The sequence below is a fragment of the Wyeomyia smithii genome, chromosome 1 (assembly GCF_029784165.1).
Source record: "Wyeomyia smithii strain HCP4-BCI-WySm-NY-G18 chromosome 1, ASM2978416v1, whole genome shotgun sequence".
Classification (NCBI taxonomy): domain Eukaryota; kingdom Metazoa; phylum Arthropoda; class Insecta; order Diptera; family Culicidae; genus Wyeomyia; species Wyeomyia smithii.
Window position 1 is genome coordinate 154030149 of NC_073694.1, and position 21771 is coordinate 154051919.

A 21771-nucleotide genomic window follows, 5' to 3' on the forward strand; every position below is an offset into this window, starting at 1 on the left:
CTAGTAAAAATCAACTTGTCATACCGCTGCTTACCGTATCAAATACCCTCGACATTGTGGGAAAATGCTTGGTTTGGTGCCATTATGCAATGTCATCGTTTCACACAGCTGTGCGAAATTGTTTCTCAGTATCGCAAAAGTACAGAACTGCCGTGAGATGACAAAGTGACATAAAGGCCATTTTTTCGAAAATGGGTATTTCATGCCAATTTGTTCAATATTTGAAGACCTATCTTTTGGTATCTTTCTTTTCGTTTTTACTTGTTCGTACGTTGTATAAAATCAAAAAAAAAAAACAAAGTGACGTAGGCTTCCATTTCAATACAAAAGTGTAATTCAATACTGGCACAACTCAAAAATTTGCAGTTTTGAGTTATTGATGGCAAACGATGCCAAATATTATAGAGTTTCATCTCACGAAGACCCGTTTCAAAATTCACAATAATTTCAGAAATATAAGTAGATGTGCCTTTATTGTACAAATCTAAAATATCTCTGAAAAGACGGAAAAATGAGGTTACAATTCTTATAACTTGCTCATTACAAGCACATTATAGACCCAAACAAGTTCAATAAAAATGGGAAGTCCTAAAATTGGAATTTTTCTTGTAAATGGAAAAAGAAATTTTTGGCACAAATTTTCAAACGCGTTTTTCTCGAAACTATGAATTTTGAGTTGTGCCAGTATTGAATTCAACTGACCATATCTCCCAGTGAAAGATTCTACAGGGTACCCCAGGCAAAATTTTGTCAATTTTAAATAGCCAGAACTTCACGAAAAATGAATCAATTTTGAAGAAACCGCTTTTAATTTACTGGAAAACTATTCCAGTTTTCTAGTATTGATTTTTTTCTGTATGGACCCCACTGCGACTAATAGTTTTTAATCTTTTGTGGCATTGTCCGGACGTTTTTTTTGCTGTTCGCACATATTTTGTTTTGATCCTTTTGCAGTGTTACTTTTTGAAAAGTAACCTGCTCCGTGTTATAGTGCTTTTTGTTTTCTCCTTCAGACTTACTAACCTACTCCCTTCTTATCGACCTTATCATAACCTCCTTCAAGCTATCTTTCTAACAGCATATAGCGTCACGGTGCTCCCATAGACCGTGATTTTAAAAAAATACACCAAAGAATCTGAGTACACCATTCGATTCGTTATGACGTCCAGAATCTCTGGTGAAAATTTCAAAATCATCGTATGGTACATTTTTGAGTAATGCCCTTTTGAAGGTCGTAAAGTACAAAAAAGTGATATAAAAACGACGAAATACTTATTGTAAAGCACTTTTTCAACCACCTTTTCATGAAATAACTTCCAAAATAGTTTCTACACATTCCAAGGGCAAAAATTTTGACCAGACATTCTAGACGTCATAACGAATCGAACGGTGTACTCAGATTCTTTGGTGCATTTTTTATAATAACGGTCTGTGGGAGCACCGTGAGCGTGCTATAGTCTATGATATCTTCGTAGCTTCAGAACCGGGGGTTATAAAGTCTAGAGGGAAGATTTCTGTGGAGGAGACTGAGAATAAACTCATACTTGAGTCTATTTGCCAAGGAATGGCTTGGTTCTACTAAGATTTGAACCTATCGCTTGTCAAGGCGGACTCAGTAACCTTGCGGCTACGAAGCTCTACAAGTATTAATTGAGAACGTGACCAATGGACACTGAAACCACTCGGGATTTTAGAAGTGTATTTCGAAAAGGGCAGATTTGCATCGCGTAGAACTCTTTCTGACATCATGTTTCTTTTAGGTTTATATGTAGAGAATAAATTAGAATTTATTCCGAGTTAGTACCCCTACTTACTTACTTTTACTTTTATCCGCCATCCGTGCCCACTGTAACCTGCCGTGTTTCATGCTTGACAATATCAGCGTGTTTGTATACTTCGTACAGCTCGTGATTCATGCGCCTGCGCTACACCCCATTTTCTAGTTTGTTACCGAGTATTGATGGCAGGATTCTACGCTCGAAGACCCCAAGCGCTCGTCGATTGGTCTCCTTCCACGTCCACGATTCATGTCTACAGAGTGCCACCGGGAGGATCAGAGTTCTATAGAGCGCAAATTTCGTACAGATCTACAGGCTTATTAATATCAATGTCGTCCCAGCTCCACAGCTTGTCCGTCGTTTCCAATTTCTATCATGTTCCCTTCGACGACTCTCATACCTTCCTCACCGTTGCTTCCAACGCATGTCCACCCACGATTTATCGGTAATCAGGTTCCCCTTCCTGCCATTACACATGGCATGTACTGGCGCGGTTCAGTTCCTGATTCCGCTAATCGTTCTCCAGGAGCTCCTCGTGTCGTGATTTGTGAAGCATTCTCCGTCGCCGCGAGGACGCGATCGTAGTGCTCACGTTTCTTACGGCAGTTAAGCCTCTTTTCGGCAGCTCTTGCCTGCCGGTATTTCTCCCGCATCTGACGCGTCACACGACTAGCTGCTACTAACATGTTGGCGTTGGCCCGGTTCTTCTCTTCTATCACCTCTAGGCACTCAGCATCGAACCACCCACTACGCGTGGTTCCCGTTGTCGGGCCTATCACTTCGCGTGCTGTTTCGCTGACCGCATCATGGATGTGCTTCCACTGCTAGTTCAGGTCCACTCCAGCCGGTTCACCGACCCGTCTATCAACTTTCCGAGTATACTCCGCAGCAACTTCTTCCCAGAATTGCAAATCGAGCGAGAAGCAAAACATTTATCCTCCTTCCTCCTTGAGAACGACACATATGCTACGCTTCTCAAGTCTTTCGCACACGCGCGCTAGAGATACTCTTTATTCTTCATGCATTCCTCTGAGTAGCAACAAGCGATACACCGACACACTAAAACTCTTTTGTATTGCTACTCAGCGACTGCAAAAGAGTACGCGAGTTCTTGCTTGCGAGTAGGAGTACTCGACTAAAATTGCTCGACTAGGAGGAGTGCTAGAAAAACTTTTTTCGTTTGTCGGCGCGTACACAATGATAAGGTTGTTATTGAAGAATCGGCTCTTGATTCTTAGTACGCATAGACGGTCATTAATAGGTCTCCACCTAATGACACGCTTCATTTGGTTTCCGAGTAGCACGAAATTGACGCCCCGTTCCGCTCTGTCGCCGCCACTGTAGTGGCTGTGGTATTTGAAAGAAGTGCCCGCGGTGGGATCACACGTTCCCCGGTTTTAGACCAACGCACCTCTTGTATGGCTGTTGCCTCCACTTTTGCCTTCCGTAGCTCTCTGGTCAAGATAGCCGCGCGTGCCGGTTCGAGCAGAGTTCTAACATTGCAAGTGCCAAGTTTCGTTTGTTTACGTCAATAGTAATTGTTCCCAATTGTATCATTCTCTGGATTAATCGTAGTATGTTTATTTCAGCATACTGCCTTACTAGGGCTGCGTTGCCCAGTCTCGCGGCGGGGCTGCCGTCTTTGGTGTAGCTGGCGAGACACCGCATTTCTTAGTTCAGCCGTCCGCTCTGGATCAGTCAGAAACAGACGCTAAGGCAAGCTGCACTCCAAGGAGAACAACTCTCCCTTCCCTGTCAGCAAACAACCAAGTTCTCACCGGTTAACCGATCTTTTCTTAGTTGCTCGTATTCCAGTCGTTACCACGTGGAGGCAGGGATAGGAGGTGCTGGACATTATGCTATGGACCACACTGGGGCCTTTTCATGCCAACTCGTACGGGTGTACTGCTGGTACGCACTGCCCAGCCATTTACCAACCATTAGTACCCCCAAAGGGTTGAAGATTCGTCAGGGAATAATCGTCAACGTAGAAGTTGGACAGCTTGTCTCTTGTCAATGTGTTTTTACATAGCTACCGGCACACTCACAGCCTTGGGCAGTAGTCGGATTTAGAATTTTCAGCCATGCTGTGCAGTGCTGCAGTTTGCCAATTGGTCCGTCGAGTCACTTGCTCAGCCTTGCTGGACTAAAATCAGCTGCCGGCTGCGCGTGTTGTTGCAGTAATCGGTTATACGTTGATGACGAAATTTCTGCATTCCTGATTTCATACGTGACTAATAAGAGTTCAATCTTGGGAGCTCCGTAGTCGCATGATTTCGAGGTCCACTTTGACTTGCGAGTGATCGTGGGTTCGAACCTCAGTAGAAATATGACCATTCGGTTGTCAGAGGACTTTAACATGAGTGTATTCACCACATACCCTCCCTTCAAAGTGAATTCTACAGTACCCCTATTAACTTTTGTCTTAACTAAAATCAATCCCTCTTATAATAGAAATAGTCTGAGTAACGTATGATAGTTTTCTTCAGAGAATTGTAACTAGGCGATATTGGTAAGATGGAAAGAGGCTCGGTATAGTAGAGCGAGCAGTGAGCTCCATACGGAAGGGTGGCACTCACACACAAGAAGCGAAACAAGGCTCTGCACTTTTCAATAGTGCAAAAGCTAGCATCGCAAAACCACAAGATTCCGCATTTTTGTGGACGCATAACTAATTTTACAATCGATTGCTGTGAGAATAAAGGAAATCCGTTGGGAACTGACTGAATTTTAAACATTTAAAGGTTGACAATTGTCGTGGCGCTAGTGATATTTTCGGTTTTTCAATTCTTACCCATATACATGTTACCGTAAAACGTAATTCTAAGTCAAAACGAACTAAAATCATTGATTGTTTTATTGTGACGGAGCCTTTATATGAAGAGGGTTGGGGTGAAAGAAATCTTTAGAAGGGAATAATTAAATTTATGCGGAACCTCTATTTCGTTTGGTTTCCATGAAGCAATGACTCTGTTTTAAATAGCTTAAGAAACGCAAATATTTGTGTTTTCTTCCTTTTTACTTTTACTTTGGCGAGATGAAAACTGGTGCATTGGGTTTCTTTATATTTGTGAAGATTTTTTTAAAGATAGGTGCCGGATTTGGTAATGTTATTCTTTTTCAAAAGTATCTGGCAACTCCTAGTTCCTGTGAACTCCGATGCATTTAGCCAGTGCGCAAAGTCTTCAGAGACTTTCATAAAGTTTGCCCGTGAGTAAACGTAGAAGTGACAAACCCGGCGAGTAATTACTTTGCGGCCTTTTGACGCACTTCTGAGTTCGCTAGTGACATCAAAACTCAAAAAAATGGTTAAGAAGCAACACTCTTTGACATTTTTCCAGTTAGAGCTCTGGAACAAAACCTGTGTTGACCAGTATTATTATCAAAAACGATTGAAAGTAAAAGATAACAATGCTGAAAAGGATCGAATGTTCATCGCCGACTACCAACACTGACAACAACTTAAGGGTGTTTGTTGTATTAATTGCTTTGCTGTATTTGAAAGTGATAAGCTCAAAGTGAAACTTCTCTTTTTTCTGGATTTTCTTCGATCGTTAAGATTTTCATGCGTTTCTAGTTGATTCAAATTCATTAAATGGTTGTGATGTGAATACTTTTTAACTGTTCGAAAATGCAATGCACCGCTTATATTGAACTATCATCCACCAATTAAACTATTTGCCACGCATCAAAACCAATCACCAGCTAATTATTCACGGCGCGATCCACCTTCATCTCCAGTGCGCTACCCGACCACATGCTGCCAGACGCTCTTGTCTCGTCAGCAGCACCAATATTGACCTTGTTATGTGCAAAAAAAAGTGCCAAAGCCATAGTCACCAGAGTGCTCCAAAGTCCAAAGCATTATCGCTAGCATCAGCACAGCACCCTTGCATAATACATACACTTCCAATGATTTTATTGCCACACTGTCTGCGGCGATGATATGTTCGCACTGAACTGAAGTTAGTCGGATCCGGTACCGGTAATAGTAGAAACTCCTCTCAAGAGTTTGGGCATGGCCAACAAGTGCTGGGTCCATTCGGTGGCCAATGATCTCTGTATAGTTCATGGAACAGCATACAAACCGACACGGAAATGGATCAGATGACGTGCTTGTGTGTCAGTCATTCCACTCTAGTGGAACTTTAAATACGACTAATTAATGCGAATTTCGAGAGTATAATGTATGTAATGTTCGTCAACAGCTCTAATGAAAAGTAAGCCAAGTAAAATCTTCGCCAGTTCGTCCAGTTTGCGGCACCCGATGGACTTCACTGAAAAAACTCGCTAAAATTCCTCCCTTTCCTCCGTTCTGGTTAAACTTGGCTGCAGAACCTTTTTGCCAGAGCAAAACAGAGAAAAAACCAATGCAAAAGGGTCTCTCGAGTGTGATGAGGAAACATAACGATGATGAGCAGCATTTCAAATTTACGCGCGTATGCTTTCGCGATTGTGCACAATCGTAGCGAGTTGAGATGCTTGCCGGTATCATAAAAAAGCTGCATTTTTCGCTCTCTCACTCTTCAACTCCCGCCACGACAGCGAAGGTTGATGCCACCGCAGGGATGAAGAATGGACCAAAATATTTTTTATTGTTCCCGTCTTGTAGCTTTTAATTTCGTCCGTCGTAATGTTGTTGTTTGCTGATTTGAAAAATCTTGTATCATTATGACGTCGACACCGCAGAACCGCAGGCCACCCCCTTTCTTTCTCCTCCTACGCCTTCAACGCCCGGTTATGTGCTTCATCGTTGCGGTTTTATTCCCCCTTTATCAACCGATTTCAACCGGCGATGTGTTTACCAGCAAACGTGCGATGCCTTCAGGACTTATCAACTTTTAAATAGCATGATTCGAGTTTTTAATTGAAGGTGGTTAAAAGTTCCAAAAGCAGACAGTAACGCAAAGTATTTGCGATTACAAATGTTTGAGTGATTTATAATCGAGTTAACAACTTTACTTATTTTGTGAAATAAAACGAACAAGCGTCGATGAACGAAATATTTCAGTTTGGGAAGTACACTAATAACAGTCACTTCGTCAAGAATACTGACCTCGTTGCAGCGAAGCCACTCGTTCGAATGCGGGATATTCTCTTCAACAACAAATTCCATTATCAATAACAATAAATATGAAACTCAGTGCAGCGGAATAGCGTACGTGATGTCTTCTTTCTAGCCGCATCCTGTTATTTCAGCTCCCCAACAAAAGGATCGACCAAAGTTGAATAATTTAATTTAATACCTTTTCCACTCAATTACGGGACCTGACGATAGAAGTCAACTCTAGTTGACAAGTGTTGTGCTGAACAGAGTGCCGAAGAAAAGCTTTCGCCCGGAAGTGGTGTCGGATTCGGATCCGCTGCTCGTGGGTCCGTGTAGAACTTGAAACACCTTGTCGGTATGCTTTTACCTCACTGGGCCCACGATCTGCACCGAGCGTTCCTTCCGTGCGGCGCGATGCAAATTAAAGTAATGTTTGCGAAGATTGATTCAATAAGCTCGGCTGCCGGTGAGAGTTTACCGCAACGGTTGTGAACATATAATTGGACGGTGACGGTAGAACAAGTTTTCTAGCATTGTATTACATAATGCTCAATTAGAATTCGATTGCCACATTCCATAGTTTATTGTTGGGTTTAGGTAAACTTTTCTGTTTGTCTTAAGATCTTTGATACTAGGGATCCTCAGGAAAACTTCCAAACATTTATAAATTCCGATTTATGTTGAGGAAAATTCAATTAATCTGACGAGTGGTCCACTATGGGTTATGAAGCAAAGGGGTCCACTATAGGTTAATTCACCCTGCCCCACAATAACTAGTAGAAAAGAATGCAATTCTGCATAAAAAAAGAAGATTAATGAAAACTACATTCAACTGTATTAAATGTTTTCAAGAAATCCCTCGAGATTTAGCATACATCGGAGTAATCACCGGTTCGGTCCACAAAAGGACGTGGTCCCTCAAAGGTAGTTTCACCTTACTAAACCATTCAAGTATGTCAGGTTGAAACAAATAAACTGTACATTTTTGAGCTCTAAAAAATACATTAACCTATCGTGAACCCTTTCGCTATAGTGGACCACTCGTCAGATGAACTCAATTTCTCTTAACATCAATCGGAATTAAGAAATGCTTCTTGTGATTCTGATGCAGATTGACTGGATAAGATGTTTCTCGATGGAATTTTTATTGAAAATCCCTCGATTTTTCGCTTAAATATAGTCTGACCGGTGGTCCACTGTAGGTAAATTTACCCTTTTGTGTGACATATTCAACCAGGATAAAACTACTTTGGATGGACCACGTCCTTCCTTGGACCACTGGTCAGATTGACTCAGTTTATGCGAAAAATCACAGGAGGGTTGTGTGCAAAGCCACGACCGCAAGGTTGAAGTAGAATAGTTTTACACAGCTCTACTTACGGCTGTACATTAACCTACGGCCGGGCGAATCGATTCGCGCCGCTCTTCGCGTTTAGCCTGGCAGAGGCCTAATGCACACGGCTAACACAATAGAAAGCTGTTTTCACATTGAAAATTAAACACGGCTTTACTGGAGTAAGTGTTGGCAAATGCATCTACCGCTAATACCGCCACTATCGTACGAAAACGCGTCGTTTCATGTGGGGAATAATATCAACAACGAAAAATGACGCGCGTCTAAGCACACCCGAACTGTTTAGCCGTGTCGCTTCCATTTACTTCCTTATAACATCAGCCTTAGGGAAGTACCGGCTGCACCTACCGCTGAGGCTGTTACCATACTGCTACTGGTACCCAAAGCTATTAACTCTTCAAATTAAGTGTTCTATTTGTCCTCAAAAGAACAATTGTTCAATTCCATATCGGATATAATGCAATCGCATCTGAGTAATATTACCGACAGTAATATTCTTCTGAACAAAATGATCCAACTTTTCCATTAGAGGAAGTGCCGGCTGATGTACGGCGAAAATCTCGCCCGATCGCTCGCGTTGGCGTTCAGCCCGGCAGAGGCCTGAGACGTGGTGACCAACCACAGGGCAAGTGATTTAAATCAATTGTTTGATTTGAAGGCAGCCACAGGCGCAACCCGCTGCTATCTTCTGTTACTGCTGAGTGCTGATATCTGCTGCTACTGCTGTCAACGTTGTGGACGGTCCATCCAGCTCACCATCCGACTGATGAATGTAGCTTGTTTTCCCAGAAACACTCTTTTATAGCCGAAGGGTGCTACGAAATAGGCCACGGCTTTCTGTTCAGTTGTACCATTTTCTAATGTTCTTTAGACGAATTATTCCACAATTCGCATTTGATTTTTGTATCCAGCGAATAAACACCGATGGTGCTCTCACACACGCAACGGTTTAACCCCTAACCGTATTGCGGCTTGTAACATCAAGCGATTTCGTTTGCTCGCTGTTGCGTGTTGCATCATTTTGCAATTGGCAGCTGGGAGACGACAAAATTCTGTTCATGCTGATTGATTGAATCGACTTTATATTAGCTCTGCATAGCCGAACTAACTGCTTTTGTGAAAGCGTTCTAACAAAGAAGTTTGTTATTCACAATCGGTTATGCTGATCACAGCCTTTGCGCTGCCCCAACAGTGGGGGGTTTACTAAATAATGTGAAAGTAAAAATTAGACAACTACAACAGAATTTGATTGCATCCCGCACAGAATGACTGCTTGTCTTGATGCCAGAAAATTATTAACCTTCAATTACTTGTTTATTTGCCTTGAAAAAGGCATTTTGCGGTGCAAAATCGGTTACTGATTACAACTTTTGAGCTGCCCTAACATTGGGGGAATTAAGATACACGGACAACATGCACTGTGGAAGCTATTTCACATTCAGTAAATTAGACGGGTGCGACAGATTTAAATTGCTGGGATGCAACACAGAATGCTTGCTTGCGTTGACAAAAATTATTAACTTTCAATGACTTGTTTATTTACCTTGAAAAAGGCATTTTGATTTCCAAAATTAGATTTCCTGATGGCAATCTTCATGCTGCCCCAACACGGGGGGAATAATGGCTGTCTGGCGACACACGCTGAGAAAAACCGCGCTGCTCCTGAGACGTGGTGACCAACCACAGGGCTAGTGCTGCTGCTAAGGAAGGACGACTGCTGTTGTCGCTGTCTAGAACTATTATGAGCGGCTCCGGCTGAAACAGGCTCTTATATAGGCCAAATAGCATGTTTTCAATTGCAAGGTATATGATTCTGTCGACCGTGCTTGGGAAGCAATCATATAACGACCAATCAGAGGTTGAATTTTTCGTTTTGACAAGGCTTGACTATTTTCAATAGTACAATAGTGTGAATAATAAAATTACAATTATCTTCTTTTGGGAAGAATCTTAGAAGATTTTCCAAACCATTGCTGCGAGAACGAAGGAAATCCATCGAATACTAACCGATTTGTTAGCATTTGAAATTGGACATATTTTTCACTTTTTCGGTTTTAGATTTTCATTTCACATCCCTATGTAGCCGAACTTCCTGAGAGAAATATTCTACTTCAAAATGACAAATCATGTGAAAAAATTACTTATTACAGATTGCGTACATAATTCCGGACTAAAAAAGATAAATGGAGGAACCTGCGACTCTAGTTGAATCTTCTATATAATATGCTTTTTTTTAAGGGGGGGATTTGTTAGTAGCTTAAGTATTTATGATAGATATTAGTGAATAACGAGTATGTGTGTCCATTCACAAATGGTGACTTCTCAACACTGTTAGAAATTTGTAATTTTAATTGTTAGGATTTGTTTGCTTTCGCAATTAGGACTTATCATTCGTAGGGATTTAAACCTACTTGTCAGAAAAGGGGAAGTAAACTTACAACTAACCTAATTGCTAACTTATTGGCTATAAAGAGAGCTTATCGTAGCAATTGAGGATTGCAACGATTTTTGTCGAAAATTGTTAATAATTTTATTTGACATAGTTTCTAATGGTTCAACACCAGTAAGTCGATGTAATTCGAGTGTACCAAAGCAAGGAGGACGCTCCAAAATCATTTTTAGAATTTAATTCTGAATCCTTTGGAGCGTTTTCTTCCTTGTTGAGCAGCAACTTGACCAGATCGGTACAGCATAAAGTATTGCTGGTCTAAATTCTATATAATATGCTTGTATTTAACAACGAATGACCTGGTTGTACTGAAATTCACCTGCATGCTTTTTCCTGCGTGTTCAAAGATTGCTGCATATACTTTCATAGCTCCTTAAGGGATTTTATTAGCGCTCCAATAGAGCGGAGTAATGATTTTTTTGTCGACTAGTTTGGAACGTTTGTACCAGCAAATCATTGTCGGTGTTACGTATGTCTTAAGTATGTGGTTGTATCTCGACCATATTTACTTTCTAAAAGTCGTGTGGAACTTTCACTTGTAAATTCCTTGTTTCCACAATGGTGAATATATGTACACTGCAATCGCTTTTTACGCGGATTATTTCTACTCGATTCGGAAGATTATTTGTATACGGTATCAAATAAGTTTAGTATAAATATATAGAATCTAATCTTTTAAATGCGGTACAACCAACCGCGTAAAAGGCAACCCCAGTGTATACTATTTTTGAAAGCTTTCACTTTCTTGGCGTAAACTAATAATGCGATATATATTTTATTTTAATTTTAAAATTCTTAATACAAAAAGAAAACAATTATGAAAAATCTTCCATACTCACAATTTGACATCTACTCATTCGAGTTACACTTTTTAAACATTTATTATATTCACTTGACATGTAAAACAGATTAGATGTACAAGTCACCTATTTTGACATAAAAAGCGACAATTGGTTTATCTCCAATAAGAAAATCCACGAGACAGTTGTGATCAGCTGATTCAGGTCGCTACTTCGATAGAACCCTGATCGGGGAAGCGCGAAAAACAAATATCCAATCGGTTGCTCAAGTATCGCGAGAATAGCCATCCTTAACACAACAATAAGATACCACTGTTGATTATTTGACGTAGAATTACGTCTTACGGCAGCATATACAGGGGACCAGTTTCATTACAGGGATCCAATTTCAAAAACCAAAAACATCGAGAGCGTCACAAAAATTGTCCAATTTCAACCGTTTTGGGTTCAGTCAGTTTCCAACCGATTTCTGTCATTTTTGCAGTAATCGATTGGAAAATCCACCAAGCACCCGTCCAATTGCAGAAAGTTGTAATCTGATTGTTCGAACGATTGTACTATTGAAAATTGTCAAGCCTTGTCGAAACGCAAATGTCGACCTCTGATTGGTCGCACAGTGCTTCTTTTCCTAACAAGGTCGACAGAATATATCTAGTTGACTAAGAATGCGCGCTTTGTGTTTTATGTATAATTCATTCCAAGATTGTGCCGATACCACACGGACGTTGGTTGCTGATCGTGAAGAAGAAAGAAAAGCCGGGTTTCAATTTCTGGCTGATCGCGCTGGGCGCGTTGATACTTAAGCACCTGACTATCTGGCGGCTGTTATGGAGTTTTCGGTAGCTGCAGAATTATTGGAAATGGCAGGCAATTCTACTGAAGAAAACGGGAGAACTAGAATCATCGGCGAATGGTTATCCGAAATGATGATAACTTAACAAACTTGCCAGTTTGTTACTGTTGTCAAATATAATAGCACCTGTTGGTGCTCCACAATTATGTGATTGAAGTAGTTAAGATTTTCATCATGTGTAACAGACGGAAAACCGCTAATTTCAGCATTCGCAAGACAAGAAAAATTCAACATTGCCTCAAGAATATGTTGGTGGCTGGTTGTAATATATACTTGTTCTAGTGCTGGATGGCAGCAGATAAGGGGCCATCCACATACCAAATCGTCAAAATCGTGAAAAATCTGTCCACGTGGTATGTGGATGGCCCCTAACAGAAATGCAGCACTTACGCTATTGCGTCTTAAAACAAAACGGTTATAGTTCGACATCACAGCAGGATTTCCACCTTCATACTCATGTCTACCGTCGGCAGTATCAAACACGCAACAATCTGCTTCAATGCGACTTCAGTCACACCTATTTTTGCAGTTATCCCATTCCACAACGTGCAAAAAATCTATGTCAGAGCGGATATCGCACGCTATCTGGACGATAAAGCATTTATGCGATAACTGAATGAAATTTGCAACTGCAGCAACCAGTCTTTCTCAAGGCTGCTAAATATATTTGGAAGAGCATAATAAATGGCTATTACTAAATTGCAACATTGATTGCAGTTTGATGCTGCTGCAATTGCGCAGCAGTGTGATGTATATTACGATTCATTAACAGTGTGCATCACAAGCGGTATATGCGAAACAAATCCGATTCCAAACAGAAAAGCCTCTGGTGCCATCTCAATGATGATACATTTGTTGCCAGGTACACAGTTGACGATAAAATAATGCGCTTTAACGCTCAAATTTCGCTTGTATACCGAAAAACTGTGAGCAGCGTAGCCCATCCTCTTTGTTTCGAACGTTGTAGAATGATATAACTGGAAATAATTTTTCCAGTTATCCCATTCCACAACGTGCTAAAAAATCTTTTTCAGAGCGGATATCGCGCGCTATCTGGACCATGAAGCATTTATGCCATAATTGAATGAAATTTGCAACTGCAGCAACCAGCCTTTTTCAAGACTACTAAATATATTTGGAAGAGCATAATGAATGGTTATTACTAAACTGCAACTTTGATTGCAGTTTGATGCTTACGATTCATTAACACTGTGCATCACAAGCGGTATATGCGAAACAAATCCGATTTCAAACAGAAAGGTTCAGCAAGTTCTGCTCACGGCGCTGAGTCCGTTTTAGAAAATTCATAACACTTCATTAACAAATATGTAACGTCTTGAAGAAGACGGTTGTTGCTTGACATCACAGCATAATTGTGACCCTTTTATCCGATACGAGAACGGTAACATCTTCTTCCTTCAAGCCGTGCAACACACGATACATGTTATATTGTTGCCTTTATAAGGCAACAATAGGTTGACAAGAGGAATGTAACAATTTACTTGGAGCAGCAAACGTACGGCGGTCTGAACTTTGCGGCAAGTGTTATGTCGTAATTCTACGTTAACCTTGCGGTCGTTTCTTATAAACAACCTCTTCCACTTTTTTTTCAGACATTAAGATTTTGTGTTTCGTTCTGTTCTGGGTTCGAGGTTCAAAAACAATAACACAAACAAACGTACCAATTGTGAAACGTCACCCATGTACTGCCTCATACATAAGCGAACTTTATTCCCATTATAAAAGTCACAATAATATGTGCATTTTTTTCAGTGTACCTATTTGAGTAATTTTATTGTCAAAAGTTTCGAACTGTAGAACAAAATCAGAAGTGGCGCTCCTAGTGGTCGTAAAGGTGACTAACGCTTCTGTGATTTTCAATGTGTCTTCATGATTTCACGTAAGTGAACTATATTGGTGTTATAAGATATTTGGTAATACTCTACCCAAAAAGTGAGTAACAATAACTCAGTTTTAAAACGCCTTGTTCCTCAATTATGCGTATTTACGGAGTTACTCAGTTTATGAGTTGTTCCACTTTTCACGAAAATGCGTCAAAACTTACTGAACCATCGAGATGTTGGGTACGCTCTAAATACATGAGATTTGACAGCGATAGCTCTGTAGAAATCAGGCCTTAAATGCGCCTTTGCGGTTGCACTGATTTTGTATGTAACGTATATTTTGCTGACAATGAGGGTAGTCGATTTTGCTGACAAAATATTAAAAGAAACTGATGCAGAAAAGTAGCGGAAGCACTGTTACATTTATCTTAAAAGAAGGTTTAATACAAGCTCCAAGAACAATACAAATACTGTAGTTCCACCACATTGGTACTTGATCTCGCCTTCTCTAAACCAAATATACCAGCCAAACTTAGTAGAAACTTTCGGGTCATTATTTTTCCACATCAATACACCCGATTCCTAATTTGCACGGGAGTTGCGTCCCTTGTAAAAAAACCCGTATTATTTCGAAAAAAAAAAGCGTGTAAAGAATTTCGTGACCATGCAAAAAAAGAATCGGGTGCAAATTTTTTTTTTGCACAGGGGATGCTTCCCATGCAAAATCAAGCGTGTTTAAAAAAAACCCTGTTATTTCGAAAAAACTTGCAAAAAAGAATCCGGTGTAAATGTAAAATATTTTCGCAACTCCAAGAGAGTTCTTCTGCAACCGCTAATACCAGATAAAAAAAAAAAACAAACTATTGAAGAGGAAATAGTTTGCCCATCATTCAGAGGCCGAGTACAGTTTCCTGGCATGAGGATGAAAGAGGGGCAAAAGAAAAAAAAAACTTGAAACTGTAAAAAAAAGTATAACACCACACTCACCCTTTTGCCCTTTAATATTAGACCTTGAATTAAAACACAAATCAACTTTCGTTTCATGTAGTTCTCGTGTATTTTGAACAAAAAAGTTAATAAATAATAGTTTCTCGGTATTCAAGCATTTTTACAGTTCGGCGAGAACGGGGCTGAACTCGCCTGGGTTCAAAAGGAAAACAAAAAATAAAGGTAAAATGATACGTTCCGTATGGGTTTCATGCTTATCTTCGTTGGGTCCATACACTGACAGTCTTGATTGGTTGCGTGGTGCTTGGTTTTAGTGGTGGTAGGCATAGGCCGGGGCGGCATAAGCTGGGGCAGCATAAGCTGGAGCGGCATAAGCTGGGGCAGCATAGGCAACCGGAGCGTGGGCCAGTTTAGCTACCGGGGCAGCATAGGAGATGGTTTTCGCCACTGGAGCGGCATAGGCGACGGGGGCGGCGGCAACGACCTTGGCAACTGGGGCAGCGATAGCTTTCACGGCCAACGGTTCACGGTGAACGACGGCGTTGAATCCGTTGTGTGGGTCGGCGGTGTATTCGACTGTTCGCTTGGTGCCATCTGGATCGACGACGGAGTACGATCCCTGGACGACATCACCGTTGCGAGATTCCTGCTGGGACTTTGAGTCGCCAGTCAGAGCATCGGAGATTCCGTATGAGAAAGAGTACTGTGGGTTCGGGTCGTACTCATCGGCCACAACGGTCTTGGCGATCGGAGCAGCTACGAGGGTCTTGGTGACTGGAGCGGAGATCAGGGTTTTGGTAACTGGGGCAGCATAAGCCACTGGAGCATGAGCAGCATAAGCAATGGGAGCGGGAGCAGCGTAGGTCAAAGGAGCATTGATAACTCCGGCACGTGCAACTGCCACCAGGGCACAGAAGGTCAGGAACTGCGAAAAAAAAACATATAAGTGACACTAGTTAATTTTCCGCCGGGAGTCGCCTACCTTGAAAGCCATTGTTTGTTGATCTGGGAAATTAGGTGTTGTTCACAGCACTAACCAATCGATTGAACTGTGCCTTAATCAAACCGAGACGGCCCATTTATACCAACCTGATTGGCGTTCCCGTCCAACACCTCTCGCAGTTTCTCGAACCATCCGCTATCCTCCTTTACGAAACGATCACCATGCATAGTACTTTCTGAAAGAGCCTCACCTACAGACAATCTGGTGATAGACCGGGTAACACCTCTACCAGAAACGCCCCGCTGAAATATATACTCATACTAGCCAGCTAGTCTTTAAACCAACTGTCTCTAGACTGCACGAATCTTGGCTAGGTCAATCAGCTAAAATCGCATAAAGCATTGTTCACAGAACGGCTGCAAACCGAAAAAGTGCTACACCGCACCACGAACGACAGCGGCAACGGCGACGTGCCTCTTCTTACGTTCGCAAGGTCACTCGCTAGGATAGGCACACGCGGCACTTGGGCGGCAGAGTGGCTATATAGAACGACATAGGTACTGACTACATAGGCCATGCCGGCCGAGAAAAAGGTGAACGCAATTTTATTTGCTTGTTCTTTTCTCGAGTTTCGGTTCCAATTTCAGGACCTCCTGCAGTTGGTTGTACATATATTTTATACAGAGCGGAAATTGTCTCGGATCTAGACGTAATTTCAATGCAATCTCGTCGGGCTGAACGAAAACTTGCTTCGCCGAAATTATTCAACCTGGGTTCAAGGATCACCGCAGAGTAGCGGGTTTTCAGTTCGGCATCTCGTTGTCATGTTAGCATTTTGTCTGTGCTTTATGATAAAGCGGGTGTAAATTATACACTGTCTCATCGGTTTTATGCAATACTTGTGGAGCTGTGAAAGTAATTCTGAACTTGAAAAGGAAAATTGTTTCTTAATATCAGCTGCACTGATGAGGAAAAAAAAATCAGCTGCACTGAACGAAATGAGCGAAAAAGAATCGTGATAGCGAGCGTTTGACATGTGACTTTTAGCTTTTATCTTTTGACATAAGAAATAAATCTTTCGAGTTTTGCCACTTAATTTTTTGCTATCCTTCATTACCTTTCACGTTTTTAATTCGAGAGGAATTTTAACTAGCTAAAGTTTCTTTTAAAAATTGTGGCATAAAGTAAAAAACGTCTGAGATAAAGATTGATGATTTTATTGTTCTTGGTATCATTACACTTACATTAATGACGATCAAACGTGAAGCTTATTATGCTAATGCGACTCCTCTATTTGACCGTTGAAACTGAACAATAATTAGCGCTGTCATGTAAATAAACAAAGAAAAGTTCTGACTAATTTGTTTAAAAAAATTATTCGAACGATGTGACGTCTGCAGGACAGTTGCAGATAGTGATTTCGTTTTTCCAAAAAAAAAAAAAAATACATCGAAATAAGAAAGATTCAACACAAAATATAATCATCATTATTTCTAAATCAGCGCCAGCTACATGTCGAACAGCGCCAACTAGGTCGTAATCTGAAAAGTGATCCAAATAGCAGCGGCAGTTTTCATGATTGCTGAAACCATTCGGTTTATTCGCGTTGGAAGAGATTTCGAAGGCTGTTCGCACCTACGTGAACTCTCGTATGTAATTGTCAAAATGTGCGTGATGACAAAAGCAAAAATATTTCCTTCTTTTTTTTTCGCACGCAGAAACCAAACAAATATCAGCAACACCGTCAACGCCAATAGGTATATGCGCTCAACAATATCCAGACCATTCGTGAAGTTTTGAACGCTGCTCGGCTCACGTGAGCAACGCTCCAGATAACCAGACCGGTTACACGACAAAGCGGTTAATGTTACGTCATTGCATCTGACGCCGATAGTAGGAGGTACAGCAAAGAGTATATTGCGGTAAAAGTCTTATGACCATCGATGTCCTGCACATGTGCGTGTGCTTGTGTGCACTCTTGTCACCTTGACCTTCACGTTTGGAGCCCGTGCGCACTTGTTCGTAAACTCCCTCGGTGTGTAACCGCACCTGGGTATACTCCAGCAGCTCGTGACGCTCGGATCATCGCCGGAAAGTGATCTTGACATTACGAGAGGAATGTACTGATCGCGTTTTTATCCAAGCTTCGTTTTAAACCAGTTTTTTTCTGCTTCGTAGTTATTTTTTTTGTAATCACAGGATTTGGAAACTTAAGCTTCCATAATAATAATCATCAGAAAATGAGATTGCCCCTCTTCATCGGCAACAATAAATAACAATTTATTTTGGAATCGAGTTTCCAGCGGCAGCTGATGATCGTTAATCTTCTCCATGGAATCGACTAGAATTTGCTGGATCCAAAATAATTTCCAAGCACGTGTCGTACGGAACAAACCAAAGCGGGGCGGGTCTGTACTGCTTAACAAGTGAAAATCATCATGTTATTCATCTCATCGCATACCACCCAATGCGGTGCTCACAACACGTGCGCGGCCGGAATGCGAGCTTAAGTTTCCCCTTATTCATTAGCCGCGCGTATGAATTGTGCATGTCTCGTAGCTGGAACTGGGATGGAAAACAATGCTGTGCCATCCGATCTTCAGCCACGCATCGCGATCGTTTACTTAACGTCGAGATTTGGAATGGTCGGTAATTCTTCGGTTGCATTATATGCTTATTTTAGGTCCTAAATCGCATTACATCTGTTCGGACTAACTGAAACCTGCCAACCGCTGTTAATAAAATTGGACTAGAACAAAACGAAAATACTTCCGAAAAAACACTCCTCATTTAACCTTGATCAAATACGACAACCGAGGAAACTTCGTGTACAGAGAAGACCGGTCAACCCTAAAGAAAACCTCTGCTCCAATCAATTACTGATCAATATTTTTATGCAGAACTTAAAACTAATCGCGAACAACCGCAGAAACAACAAATAAGAGGAAGAATCGGTAAGAAAAAAAAAACAAACAACTAAAGGTTAACGTGACACCAACAACACCATGAATAACAAAACGGCGTCTCTCAAAAGCAGAAACCTTAGACCGGAGCGCAATAATAAACTGGGCCATACGCGAAAAGGTTCACCCATTTCGAGACCGCCGCCGCTGACATCCTTGTTTACCGAGTGTATTTAGGAGAGTATAATAACTCCAAAGTGGTGTTCTCTCCCTCAACTCAGTTGGACCAAAAGTAAACGACCTTCTTCAGCGGCGTAAAGCGTGTTCGATCGTTTTCGTTTATGACAGCGTGCTATTCGCGCATTGTACATGTCTCTAGGGTCCGGGAACCTAACCAGCAACTTGGATGGATCACGAAATCCTACGATTAGTGTTACTCAACTTTGGAGCAGTTACCCTTTAAGTTGGAGTTTATATTTTTCATCTCTTTTTCGTTCGAAACTGCAACTAGAGTGGCATTTTACTACGAATATGCATGACTGCAGCTGTTTCGTACATTGGATTATAACCAAACTTGCTGTCAATCAACAATAATTCAAACATAGGTAGCATGGGATAATCGACTACAGGACAATTTAATCTACGTGAGACATTGCCAGCCTAATGGAATTGTTGTGGAAACTGGTTTTTGTCCAATTCATGAGGCTCAGCTAAGTCTCTATTGTGCCTCAGAGAAATTTCATGTTTTTTCCGCCAGTCTATTCAATTACTTTGTCAAATCGAGAAACGAAAAAACATAACTGCAAGGGTTCCAAACTTGCCACTAAAATTCTTCGTTGTAGCTCAATTTTACAACATTTTGTTGGTTTCTTCTTGAGAATGTAAATTTAAAGTCTAAAGATCAAAGAATAAAGTATAAAGTATAAAGTATAAAGTATAAAGTATAAAGTATAAAGTATAAAGTATAAAGTATAAAGTATAAAGTATAAAGTATAAAGTATAAAGTATAAAGTATAAAGTATTAAGTATAAAGTATAAAGTATAAAGTATAAAGTATAAAGTATAAAGTATAAAGTATAAAGTATAAAGTATAAAGTATAAAGTATTAAGTATAAAGTATAAAGTATAAAGTATAAAGTATAAAGTATAAAGTATAAAGTATAAAGTATAAAGTATAAAGTATAAAGTATAAAGTATAAAGTATAAAGTATAAAGTATAAAGTATAAAGTATAAAGTATAAAGTATAAAGTATAAAGTATAAAGTATAAAGTATAAAGTATAAAGTATAAAGTATAAAGTATAAAGTATAAAGTATAAAGTATAAAGTATAAAGTATAAAGTATAAAGTATAAAGTATAAAGTATAAAGTATAAAGTATAAAGTATAAAGTATAAAGTATAAAGTATAAAGTATAAAGTATAAAGTATAAAGTATAAAGTTTAAAGTATAAAGTATAAAGTTTAAAGTCTAAAGTCTAAATCTGAAGTCTACATTCTGAAGTCTACAGTCCAAAGTGTAAAGTAAATGGTTTAAAGTATAGAGTATAAAGTCTTAAGTCTAAAGACAAGAATCCTAAGTCTTAAGTTTAAAATTTGAAGTCTAAGTCTAAAGTCTAAAGTCTAATGTCCACAGTCTAAATTTTAAAGTCTAAAGTCTGAAGTCTACAGTCTCAAGTGTAAACTTAAAAGTATAGAGTAGAAGGTTTAAAGCAAAAAGTCTTAAGTTCAAAGTCTTGAATCTTAAGTTAAGTTAAGTAATTTGTAAAGTGTAAAATGAAAAGTGTAGTTTAAAGAGTAGTGTAAAGTCTAAAACGTAAAGTGTAAAGTGTAAAGTGTAAAGTGTAGAGTATAAAGTATTAAGTGTTGAGTCATAAGTCTAAAATCTCAATTCTAAAGTCCGTCATCAAAAGTCTAAAGTCAAATGTCTTAAGTTTAAAATCTTAAGTCTCAAATCTGAAGTCTAAGTTTAGAGTCTGAATTTAAAAGTCTAAAGTCTAAAGTGTAAAGTCTAAAGTCTTAAATCTAAAGTCTTAAATCTAAAGTCTATTGTCTTGTGTCATAAGTCTTAAGTCTTAAGTCTCAGTCTTAAGTCTTAATTCTTAAGTCTTAAGTCTTAAGTCTTAAGTCTTAAGTCTTAAGTCTTAAGTCTTAATTCTTAAGTCTTAAGTCTTAAGTCTTAAGTCTTAAGTCTTAAGTCTTAAGTCTTAAGTCTTAAGTCTTAAGTCTTAAGTCTTAAGTCTTAAGTCTTAAGTCGAAAGTCGAAAGTCTAAAGTCTTAAGTCTAAAATTTCAAGTTTTAAGTCTAAAGTTTGATATCTGAAGTCAAGAGTCTAAGGTACAAAGTCTAGATTCTTACGTCTAAAGTCTTAAGTTTAAAGTCTAAAGTCTAAAGTCTAAAGTCTGAAGTCTAAAGTCTAAAGTCTAAAGTCCAAAGTCTCAGGTCTCATGTCTAAAGTTTAAAGTTCAAAGTCTTAAGTCTGGAGTCTTGAGTCTAAAGTCTTAAGCCATAAGTGTGAAGTGTAAAGTGTAAAGTGTAGAGTCTAAAATCTTAAATCTTAAGTCTTCAGTCCAAAGTCCAAAGTTCAAAGTCCGAAGTCCAAAGTCAAAAGCTTTAAATCTAAAGTCTGAAGTCTAAAGTCTTAGGTCTAAAGTCTAAGGTCTATGATTGAAAATTCAAAATCGAAGGCCTACTTCAAAATTTCGAGTCTAGAATCTATAATTTTAAGTATTATATCTATAGTCTAAAGTCTATAGTCTGAGATCTGTCATCTCAAGTCAAAGATCTAGGATCTTTTGTCTCAAGGTCTAAGATCTAGTATTTAAGATCTAAGATCTATGGTCTAAGGTATATGG

General features: G+C 39.8%; 2 protein-coding genes across 6 annotated transcripts in view; one reads left to right on the forward strand and one right to left on the reverse strand.

The window, feature by feature from the left end:
* The window catches only part of LOC129718552 (papilin), a 206662-nt gene that overhangs the window by 61387 nt on the left and 123504 nt on the right, over nt 1-21771 (forward strand). The gene's annotated exons all lie outside the window — the stretch shown is intronic.
* LOC129718555 (larval cuticle protein A2B-like) lies at nt 15159-16198 on the reverse strand. Its single transcript, XM_055669432.1, has 2 exons — nt 16056-16198; nt 15159-15998 (listed from the first exon to the last, which is right to left on the reverse strand). The coding sequence occupies exons 1-2, from the start codon at nt 16065-16067 to the stop codon at nt 15384-15386; spliced, it is 627 nt and encodes a 208-aa protein (XP_055525407.1). The 5' UTR covers nt 16068-16198; the 3' UTR covers nt 15159-15383.